The following is a 12,132-nucleotide window of genomic DNA, read 5'->3' on the forward strand; positions in this document are numbered from 1 at the left end:
TGTGACGTGACCTGAAGTGCTGGGAGCGAGAGTTGCTAGGGTTTGTTCACTTGACCAAGTTCGGCTCCTTTCATAATGCCTCTATTTGAGATAATTGGCCCTTCAGAGGAAATGAGTGAGAATCATTGTGGCAACTCTCAGCCCAGCCCTCGAAGCTACCAGCTCCATTAGCCACAGAATACATTAGTCTTATGATGGCTGCCTTGGACAGATTCAAATTCAGATTCTGGTAAAATAGACAGAAATGAAAGGATGCCTCACTCTGGCTTTGTTTTAGCTCTCTGCTCTGCTGTCCACATGGTAACTTTATACTTTTACTGTTGCTACGGCTAGATTGTACCATTATTTCCTTTTCTTTGGTTGTCTGAAAATGTTGCCAAACACCTGTTTTCATCTCTCATTGTCTCTGATAAAACAGGGAGAAATGGCATTCTCCAGGCACATGCTTTGTAATATTTGGTAGCAAATCTCTCCCTGGCACATTTTGACATTTTTTATGCTCCCTCCTGCCATTATACAAAATAAACCGATCAGAGATTATGTTCATCTGAACCTTTGTAATTCTTCTAAATAGTAAACAATATTCATCCTCCAATTCTGATGGATTTTGCTATTGGATAATGTAATAATTAGCAAGCTAGTGGTGTTTTATCTGGAAGTGATGGGTGCTGCTTTTCTGCTCTACACTGACTATCATGTTGTTCTGATTTTGCCAGCACTGTGTACCCTGAGCTGCATATTCATTCCTCATTTCAACAGTCAGATGCAGACATCCTTCTAAAAAAAAAATGATTTTGCTAACCATCTTGTGCCGGCACAACCAAAACTCAAAAGGATCTCGGTGGCAGAGGCCTGAGGTGGAGGAGGAGGTTGGAATACAGCCATCCGGGCTGTTTTTAAATGCGCAGTGCTTATTTCAAACACTGATAAGCATAGCCACATTGTATAATCACAAAAACCTGCATCTATTTTCATTGTGAGCAATGTATTTTTTTTCACTTCCTCATGGCTGTGCTGAGACAGAGCGCTCGCAGCCTGCCGAGCACGTAATGGAACTCATAAACAGTGTTATCACCAAATCCTGAGCCATGGAACGGACTTCCATCTGCTCGTCACTGGAAGGGGAAAAAATCAGGAGGGGCTATATGGAGTAAAATTCCAACACAGTTTTCAATTTAGCTGCATTTGAAAGGGAGCCTTTTAGCTCTCAAATGTATCCGGTGGTGTTGGTGCCTCAGTAGAAACTGGACTAACACACCAACAAAAAGAAAAGCTTAAACTTCCGTTTTAACTGGAGCTTCTGTCACTTCATGAGGTCTTCCATCGCTTTATTGTCTCCTCTCCCGGTCCCTCCCTTCATTTTCTATCAACCGCAGCGCCGCTCACATCTTTGATCAGACATTTGGTTGCTGTGGTGACCCAACGGTTTGGTAATTTCAGCTTCTTGATTGCAGACGGCTGTAATTTGTTTAAGTGGTGCTCTCTGAGGTAGAAATGTCCTTTTTTGCATTTTTTTTCCTCTTCCCTGATCTCTTTTTTCTCTACCTCCCCTGCTGTGGCTTTTTTTCCTCCACATTTTACCCATAATGTTTCACTGCTGCCTCAAGAGTCACCTCTTGACGAAAACTCATGCTGTTCTGCACTTGAGCAGGGGGACATTGCGAAGTCTAAGATGAATTGAAGAAGCTTTACAGTATGGGAACAGGTAATGAGAAATGCTAAGGTTAAAAAAAGACAGAGAAAGAAAAGTTGAAATATGTCAGTAAGCCTTCTGTCAGGAGGAGTTTGGCCAGCTGTGATGCAGAGTGTTAGCCGGGAGGGAGGCTTGAGAAAGTGGCCCCCATGTCTAAATCCCACTGATCGATCCCCCTGCCTCACAGGAGATGGGAATCAATAGTCAGAGAAATCCAGCAAGCCACGCTGCAGACCCTGATTTTCCCATTTGAACACATGGCCAGCACCCATGAAATGTTATTTTAAAGAGTAAACCTGTGGCTTTGTGGCCTTTGTGGTCAGAGCAGGGGATGAAAAAGAAATAAAAAAGGAGTGTTAAGAACTTGAGATGTAGTTTTCTGTATTGAGGGCTTTTAGTTTACATGCTGATATATTGTCTGAGAGCTTAAATTATTAGGTGCTAAATTAATCTGTTTATTGACAGAAAAAAATATTTTACAAGAAGTTTTTTGGCCATTTATTGCTTTTATTGAATTTAGAGTGAAATAGATAGAAAATGGCATGACATCAACAATAATAATACAGTATGAAGACATTGTAGTTCATGGTCTGAGCCATAAATCCTGAATTTCTAATTAATATAATAAGCAAATACGATTATTTGTTTAAGTCATTGATGATGGTAAAATGTCAAATATTTAGTTGTTTCAGTTTCTAAAATATTTTTTATCTTTTCTATAATTGTAGAAATCTTTGCAATTAGGTTTTGTCCTACAAGTTGGACAAGAGAACCATTATGAAGAGATAATCCACAATTGTGATGATGGGCATTGTCACTGTTGTCAAGCATTTCATAGAATAAATCAAAAATAATCAACATCTATAGTCGAATTTTGTTGTGTTTTCTCTCTATTTAAAAGACAGAGCTGTAAGAAAATTGCATTTTTTTCTTGGGGTTGACTCCACCGAGATGCGTCAGGAAAGTGTGTATCTGAGCAGCTAGGTTGTCATTTTGTGGCTGGTGAGAGGTTGGTTTTCTTCTAGCTGAGGAAAGATGCCTGCTTGGGTTTTCGGGTTTGTTGGTGTGTTTTGTCCCTGCTGTCCTTGGGGCCTGTCTGCAGATATGTTAAAGCAGGGTTCCCTTTTGTCATTTGAATGTTAAAATCATTGTGAGGGACAGCAAGGCATCTGATGGAAATGATTACGGGGTCGAAAATAACAGGTTTCCTTTGGCCGGTGCTGATTGTTGATTGGGTGCTCTCAGTCAGCCTGCAAAGAGGGGGTGGCGACTTTCCAGGACTCTATGGACTAACGGTGGTAAAATGGCTGAAAAACATCTGCAAAATGAAAAGCTGCATTCAGCCCTCCAAGAAAAATGGAACCTGGAAACATTTAACTCAGATAAGTGGAGCATCGGTGTCACACCAAGCTGCAGTGTGATTGGACGGGGAGGTCCAGACAAGCACCTGATCGCTAGGATTGGTCACCGCGGCTACCGACACCGTAAAGTGTGTGACGTGGATAATTGTATTTGCTTTATCAAATCCCTCTGGAATCCTATGATACCGTTAATATCGCCACAGCCTGTTTTATCTTATTTGTCTTTATTTGGTGTTACAGCAGCTCTTTCCTGCTTCTGCGGTGATGATCAGATTGGGGCCTTGTTTGGGAGGTGTTGGCATGCGTGTGTCATGTTGGATAGGCTTTTTATCTGGCGCTGTGTCCATGCAGGGTGGTGATGCTATCAGCATTAAAACCTGCTCCTCAATGGAGCCCTGTCAGCCAACAATGGAGAGCAGCATTACCCAGAGTGCAGCAGGACAAAGCCTTCTTTCCTTATCGCAGGATTGGAATATTCACAGACTGATTTAACTGCTTTTACCAAGGGGAAGTGTCAGGCTCTGAAAGAAAGAGACAGCACAGCAGAGATGGGAGAGAGAGAAAGAAAAACAGAGGGAGGAAAAGAGGAGAAAAATAGGATTCTGTGGCCTGCAGGATGTTTACAGAGAGAGATTTAAATAGTGCAAATTGCAGATTTATTGGCGAAATTGAGGGCAGGAAATATAGCCATAGCATATGTAACCTTATTTTGAAGATTCTGCCTTTTTAATGTCACCATAATCAAGTCTTCTCTCTTTCTCAATTGTTCTCTCTTTTCTCGCTTCCCTCACTCCTTCTGTCTCTTGGTTTGCTGCCCATTTTTATGAGGGTCTTTGAAGTGAGTGTGCAGTTAGGAGGAGGCATGGCCGTTGTGTCTGAAGAGGAGCAAGACATTGATGAGATGTGCATGGAGAATGTCATTCACTTTGCTGAATTTGCACTGTGTATTGGAGCTTTAATCTGGGGGCACATTTGTTTATTGGCATACAAATGAACATCTGCATGGAGCTATGCTTGGACGCCATGGTCTCAGCAGCTCCCTAATCGCTTAAAAGCCTGGAGACGCAGAGCATGCCAATGAGAGAGGGATGCAGCCACGCCCCAGGCCTCCGTCATGCACTCCTTTATCTGAGTTTCACTTCAGCTCAGCAGCTCTCCCCGTCTCTCACTTTCCCTTTCTTCCAGGCCAACAGTTTAATTTCCAATGTGCTGGTTGACTCTTTATTGACTTGACATTATAAAGAGGCATTTTGGTAACCTTCAAGTGCTTAAGACAACAGCCATATTTTTCAGGACCAGACACCTCAAACAGCATGTCTGCATTTATTTATAAAGTGATGTGGCAGGGCACCAAATGGCCTCTTTCAGGATGCAGATGCTTGGAGGAAAACCTTCAGGATAAAGACAATTAAAGGGAAAAGTAGTGTCTCCCAAAACTCAATTGCAACAACTTATGTTCAAAGACTGTATTATAGTTTTTTTTGTATTATGTCAATTAAATTTCATTCATATTCAGAAAGCAATTTTGTAATATACCCCGCCTAAACCCAGAATGTTAAAATTGTGGGTGTATTAGTACAGAAATATTAGTTCAGTATACACCTCAGCTGTGAGGTAACGGCTTGATGTGATCACTGTAGATCAGAGGGGGAAAAAAGAATTAAATCAGCGTTGTTGTCATTTATTTAGAGAAATGTAATATTAAGCAGTGCTTCATTTGCGGTAATTCTTACTTTAACTGTTTAGGAACACAAATTCTGCCATATTTTCAAAAGGAAAACATAAATGACAAAAATATATGACACATATGTCCGTAATTTTCCATGATAAGAGTAGAAAATAAATAGATGAAAATGTCCATCGAGATAAGTTTATAATTACGTCACTGTTATCTGGACAAGAACACATTACAACATTGTATGCTTTTTTTTTTTTTTTTTTTTTTACACAAATGTCCACATGCATTTTTTTCCCACAGTTGTGCAAATAAGCAAAATGCCTATACTCAGTGGAAAAAGATAAAACTGCCTGAATGGAAACAGCGTCATCAAAGAACAATGTTTAATATTTTATTCACAGGCAACCTCTGCAATTCAAGATCAAAGTGGTCAAAGGGCTTTTAGATGTCTGACAAATTTTTTACATGTCTATGATTAATTTGCGTCTGTTTGAACATCATCTTTCATGAGTTCACCTTTTGACACCAGTACAATCCTGCAGGTCATATAAACCAAAGGGAATGAGCTGAACAAATTAGCTTCTAATGGCGTATTGTGATCTCATTTCGAGGTTTCTCCTTTTAGTACGGACGCCCTTGTGTGTGTGTGTGTGTGTGTGTGTGTGTGTGTGTGTGTGTGTGTGTGGGTGTGTGTGTGGGTGTGTGTTTCCTTTCTCCGGAACAAATTGGATGTCAGTCATTTCTTTCTTCACATATGTAAATTGTAATGCATCTGTTTGCTTGTGTGTGTGCTGGAGGTGAAGTGTGTGAGGACTCTTAGTGGAGAGTCTGTGCAGCCAGTGTTGTATGGTGAGTGTTTATCTCATTTAAGTGTCTGTAGTTTTGTAGCGTTTGACACCTAGAGATGAACTACAGGGATGCTGGGGAGAAACAGAGACAGAGGGAGGGACAAGCAGAGAAATTAGAACGGAGGAGATAAGAAAAGGAGTCACAATGTGTATCTCCATAACATGTTTGCTGCAAACTTTACAAGCTACTTTTCTGGAGCCAAATCACATTGTGAAGGTTTCCGTCTTTATTCTGGTTGAATTTCCACACTAAGTGAGCTGCATGTGTGTGTTGAAGTGTGTGTGTGTTGATGTGTACCTTATGGGCTGATGTGCGTGGGTTAATGAAGAGCAGTAAATGAAATCCTTTATTGTGTTTGATATAATGTCAGCTTCCATTAGGGAAACTGGTGCTAGGAATGATTGCTAGACTATCGGGGCCAGGATAGAGGTGCACTGTGTGTGTGTGTGTGTGTGTGTGGGGTGTGTGTGTGTGTGTGTGTGTGTGTGTGTGTGTGTGTGTGTGTGTGTGTGTGTGTGTGTGTGTGTGTGTGTGTGTGTGTGTGTGTGTGTGTGTGTGTGTGTGTGTGTGTGTGTGTGTGTGTGTGTGTGTGTGTGTGTGTGTGTGTGAGACTGCATGCTTGTGTGCACCCCAGGGCCCGGCAGAGGCACAGAGTGTGTTCTGTAATTATAGAATCATTAGCAGGTGTCCAGAGGAGATATGAATATGACTGTAATCTGTCCCCACCCATGATGGAGCGCTTGTCTCACCCTCAAATGTCAACCTGTCTCAGGCAGCGCATTCACGGAGCTCATGGATTCAAATTCAGAAGATTTAGCCCCGGTGACCGTACTCAGTCATAGCATGTACCTCTACATACGACAGCCTTTTATATGTACCATCCATTTTTCAGTCAGTATTGTCACCCTGTGCTTTACCGGATAAATCATCTGTCAAGGTCCTCTTCACATATTGTTATAGTGGATTATGCTGTTCCCCGCTATCCTTTAAACATGGTTAAAATGCGGCCCCCACTGTAATAGTGTCTGATTAGAGACATGAGATGATGTCAGTGTGATGAAATTTGCGGCTTTAAAGGTTCCGACCCTCACCTGAAAGCGGATTTTGAAGTTTAAATGCATAACTACAAGCAAAAGATGACTTTGAAATAACACGAAGCGCACACCAATGACAAGAAAACACGCTGGCAGGAGAACAACCTCACAGTCAGACAGACGTACGGACAAACAAGAGATAGGCAGGCATGTATCTGGACAGACATTAAACCGAGCAGACGTCGTAGACCTGGCGAGGAGACAAAGTCACATTGTAATCTAGAGCAGAGGGGCGGTTTCTATAGCAACAGTAGGCATCTAACCTACGCGCTGCTGCTTTTGCTGAAATCTGAAATTGGCGAGAGGAGGCTGGTATTGAGGAAAGAGAGATTGGGAAAGATGAAGATAAGACAGGGCAGGGAAGAGGAGGAGGAGGTGGTGTAGGAGAGATGGGGCAAAAAGGAGAAGTGAGGAAGCAGATCGAGATAAGGGTGAGGGAGAGGAGGGAGGTGGGAGATGAGCAGGGGAAGATTGATGTCTGGGAGGGGCTGGAGATCATCACCTGACCTCAGTGTTTGTCTTCTGTTTGGAATTTGTTGGTCCACTCAGCATGATAGATTTAATTTACTGATAGGACTTTGTTTCAGTGGGGATTTCTCAGACTTGTGTGTTTCTGCCTGTGCATATGTTGTGCCTAAGTTCAGGTGCGTATACATGCAAGCCGTACACGTGTCTATATGTACATTCTTAGTATGTTCACACTTTATAGTAGCATTTGTACACATGAGATCATATTTTGTATATTTGTATGTGTGAACTATACGGGTGCACAGAGCATGGAGATTAGTGTTGCTGGCTGGGTGTTGTATCAGATGTGTGTTTAACCCAGACCCTGGGCCCGTAGAGACCTGTGACCAGTCGCAGCAGATGGCCGTGCTACCCTGGCGACTGCTCAGAGCATCGCCAAAATGGAGCCACTTCTTCTATGCATGCCTGCATGTGGTTGCTGCATTCATGAGTGGGATCCATGCTGCTCTTTAGGGATGGCATATTATGTTATTTTACTGTCAGAAAATCCCAGTGTTCCACAACCATGCTGTGTTTCTTTTTGAGATTTAAACTGATGCTGCTAATGCTATGATGGTAGTGCTTATTGAATACACGGGCTGCAGGTTTAGCACCATGAGGGTCATTGTCCAACGGCGCAAATAGATGCAACACATATGGCGTTACTAGTACAGATAGGTGCTAATTAAAATTTTTAAAAAAACAGCACAAAACAATGTTGAAACTACCAGAAAAGCTGCATTGGTCAACTACCGAAAAGATGAACACTGTTCTTCTAAAACATATCGTCTCTTTTGATGTTGGATGAAAGTGGTCACTTGGGCCGTTCAAAGTCTCGTAGAGGTCTAGTGACTGCACCATTTTTATGCACTTCAAACAAGTGACCACTTGGTGGTATATGGAAGCATCTGCAACTTGAATTTTTTCTACTTATATATCAGAACGATGCTTTTGATGTCTATGTTCTAACATTTGCAGTAAAGAGCAGTAATAATGGTGAAGTTTAAAGAAGGGAACTGGAGTGTTGGACCCCATACTAAGGACTCTCTTCAGTACTGTGTGGTGTAGTTGTTCGAGTATATTGTTGTTTGAGTAAGGATGCTGGACGGTGCCCCTTGGGTGTGAGAAACTAAGCTTTTCTTTACAGGAAGCAGTCCTGAATAATGAGTTGTAATGCCGCAGTAGTGAGAGTAAACTCTTTAGAAGCGAGCGACCAGTCTAAGCAGGACTGGGCTCCAGATCAATCCTGCTGGCAGACACAACAACACTGTTGCTTTGCCACAGTCTTTCTCTCTCCCTCTCACACTCATTCTATTTCTCTTCTCTCTCTGCAGAGGCATGGGCTATTTTTAGCTCCTGGCAGCTCTTTCCCCACTGCACCCACCACCATCACCACTGCCACCGCCACCCATCTCTCTCCTCTCAGTTCATCCCTTCATACCAGCCCGACCTGAGCCTCCATCCTAACCTCCAACTTAACCCAGTGTACTCCCTGAACGATCTGCTCTGATCCCTCCACTCAGCTCCTTTTCCTTCCATCCCCACTCCTGATCTCTGACAGAGCTGGAGGGGCAGAGGGAGTGCTGGTAAGTTGAGGAGATGTGTCATGGGGGCAAATTCTGCTCCTCCTCTATCCTGTCCTCTCTTATTTCCCGAAGAGACAATCCACGTCCAGGCTCATGCGCCCCGTATTCGGTGTCAGCTTGAGTTTTGATCATACTGTTTTTCTTTGGTGACTTGTTTGGGACTGCGCTGATGACTGACTCGCTGATTAGGACTGGAGGCTAGCCAAGACCTTGGTTGTAGAAGGACTTTTATGCTGAAGGGAACTGAATGAAAGACGTAGGGGGACCGACAGAGAAAGAAAGTACTTGCGCATATAGGTGTGTATGTATTCCCAGTTAAATATAGAGAGCAGCAGGGGAGAGACAAAGACAAGGAGCAAAACAGTTGAACTGAGCGAGAGATGAAGAGAATCCATCCATCCATCCATTATCTATACACCGCTTAATCCTCACTAGGGTCGCGGGGGGGGCTGGAGTCTATCCCAGCTGACTCAGGTGAAGGCAGGGGACACCCTAGACAGGTCGCCAGTCTGTCGCAGGGCTACATACTGAGACAAACAAGCACTCTCACATTCACACCTACGGGCAATTTAGAATGATCAATTAACCTCAGCATATTTTTGGACTGTGGGAGGAAGCCGGAGTACCCGGAGAAAACCCACGCATGCACAGGGAGAACATGCAAACTCCATGCAGAAAGATCCCGGGAAAGCCGGGACGCGAACCAGGGATCTTCTCGCTGCAAGGCGAAAGTGCTAACCACTACGCCACTGTGCAGCCCTCGAGATGAAGAGAATCTGTGAGAAAATATGTGAGGCTGAGTAGTCATTGTGTAAGACTTATTCCACCTGTACAGGAGACTTTCTCTGTCAGCCGTCCTCCCTCATCGGACCATGACCACAGCTCTTCCAGGGAGGGCGAGGCAGTCACTGTGGTGCCCTTGAGAGCACGTCCTCAGCCAGCCTCCTCATGATAATGAGGCAGGCCACACGGACGCTGCTCGCTGCTCGCAGCCCCTGCCCGCCCTCACGCCTGCCTCTACGGGGAGATAAGGACGCCAGTTCAGAGGACAAGAGGACGGCAGGGGGAGGCTAACATCTTGGGAGTGGGGCCAGGTAAAGGGTAAAAGCGTGGTGGTACGAGGCCGAATCTGGGGCTTCAGCTGGTGACTGGAAATTTCGGTGATTAATTAGAGCAAACTAGTGTAACACAGTGGCATAAATTCACATTCTTTGCCTTTTTCTTTTTCTGTTTCTTCCCTCCTGCGAGAGCTGTTTGCCTCGACTGAAAACACAACCAGTTGAGGTTGATAAGACTCCCAGAGAGAGTAATATTTTGAGTTTATTCTGCTCTTTCTGCAAACCGCTTTGCTCCATGTTACATCTGAACTCATACCACAGGGCCACACAAACTGACAACAGTTTTCCACAGCACAAGAAAATGTTCCGACGGTGTTTCCAACACAGGTTCGAACATGTGTCACATACATTGACCAAAGCATCGGCCAGATGCGACACATCCTTCAGTATCTCTGCAGCTCTTCTCTTTTCGCCTTTTCATGACCGTCATTGCACATCACACTACTCCTCCTGTGTTCTGTGATGCTGATTATATTCTCATGCTGAACAGTGTGATTGAATATAACCATGACTCTCTCTAGCTTACCGCCGCAGGTCGGGGCTGATATAGGCGCTGCTATATCTTCTCTCATCTTTCTTTTTTACTTTTCTTTCCTGCACAGGAGAATGCCATTTCATACTACGATTCCAAAGCGGATTCAGACTATGTGAGTACAGTACGGACTGCTCCTCTCTCCCCCCCGTCTGCCTGCCTTAAATCCCCCAAAATCCTACCCGCTCCACCTCCTACCCCTGCCACCATACCCTGCAACCCCACCCTACCCCCTCTTCCCCGGCCTTCTCCATGTTGATGCCCGCCCCCCCTCCAGTCGTAGGCCCCCTGGGCTGTCTGTGAGCGTTAGTGAGGTGACAGTGCTATATGGTGAGTTGCTGTGACAGAGCAGGGGGCAGGCCGACGTGCATGTGACAGTGATTTCAGGTGTCCTCCCCCGGTTTACTTTCCAGAGTTGTCTCTTCCCCCTCTTGGACCACAACTGTGTCAGCTGCAGATCTGAACTCCGGGTTGTCAGGCCTCCGTGCCCATCAAGACGCCTCACACAGAAACATCATATTACAGTTTCATACAATAGGGAACCATTTCTATCATGCATGTCATTCATGCTGAAGAATATGAATGACATTCAAAGAAAGACCAGTAGAACAAGTGACGCATTTTCCTCCGCAAATCACCGGTCTCCACCACGCCAGCACTCTGGCTACAGTTCCTCTTTGGGATAGGCCACGCTCGGAAGCCCATGCACACTGATTGATTAAGTTTCAGGGAGGAGTGCAAGTATCCCTTTTAGATCACCAAAGCACAAAAAAAAAGATGGGAAGAGAGTGAGAAAGGGAGGCAGAGGAGCAATAAATCATGGTGTGATTTTCTCTTTGTGCACGCCACTCCCGTGATTAATGACATGGCGCTTTAGGGCCTGTCAGCACATCTAATTGGAGAACATCGGTCATCATTAACATGGCACACTGAGGCCGAGACAGTGACACACCCCTGACCCCACGTCACCGACCTTACAGCCACCCAAAAACGACAACAGAAGTCAGGCAGAGGTCACCCACTCTCTGAAACCCCGACAGTAGCCGATAGTACTCCCCTGTCCCTGTAAGCTGTGCTTCCTGAGTAAAACCCTGAACTATTAGAGAGGTGAGACAAGAAATGGGTTTCCAGACAGGTAAGTGATTGGCAGGCTCTTCTTTTCCCTCTTGTACTCTACACCCTGGTAATTTCTCCTCTTGTCACTGAACACTTGATATAACAGTGTAATGTGATCATTTATTATAAGTCAAAATGCCCATGTGCCAAAGCATGTCTTTTGCCTCTTTTAAATTTGTTCAGCTATCTACCAGCATTATTCCCTGTATTAATTAGACCCTCAGGTTTTTTCGAGTCCAGAATTTGTGGATGGTGATGTCTGCAAATTGAATAATATTATGATTTTCAAGTCTTTGGCCAGTTTTGGCCGTGTGTTAAAATACCTGTATTTTTACAGAGACAGACAAGATCAGCCCCCATGTGCCTCATAAAAGATTATAACCTGCTCTTTGGCAGAGAGCAGACAAAGCATCCTGGGTGAAAATGTAAATGTTTTATGGCTTGCATGATCCTGCTTTCTGTGCAATACTTATGTACATAATTACTTATCTGTCTGGTCGAAAAATCTTGCCAGTCATGTCACTAGGTGGTAATTTACTTCAAGGACAACTATCAAATATATAAAATACATTATGACACGTGTGATTATTGTAACATT

The 12,132-nt window shown here is 44.1% G+C and overlaps 1 protein-coding gene across 3 annotated transcripts in view; it reads left to right on the forward strand.

Annotated features, from left to right (window-relative positions):
• Positions 1-12,132, forward strand: part of cacna2d2a (calcium channel, voltage-dependent, alpha 2/delta subunit 2a) — a 153,219-nt gene that overhangs the window by 82,941 nt on the left and 58,146 nt on the right. For 2 of the 3 annotated variants that reach the window (XM_023287421.3, XM_023287422.3), the window contains exon 5: positions 10,489-10,533. The exons of the other annotated variant lie outside the window; for it this stretch is intronic. In XM_023287421.3, the coding sequence (XP_023143189.2) occupies positions 10,489-10,533 (45 nt within the window). The remainder of the gene's footprint in view (positions 1-10,488; positions 10,534-12,132) is intronic. 3 annotated transcript variants of the gene reach the window in all.

The sequence above is a fragment of the Amphiprion ocellaris genome, chromosome 5, assembly GCF_022539595.1.
Source record: "Amphiprion ocellaris isolate individual 3 ecotype Okinawa chromosome 5, ASM2253959v1, whole genome shotgun sequence".
NCBI lineage: Eukaryota > Metazoa > Chordata > Actinopteri > Pomacentridae > Amphiprion > Amphiprion ocellaris.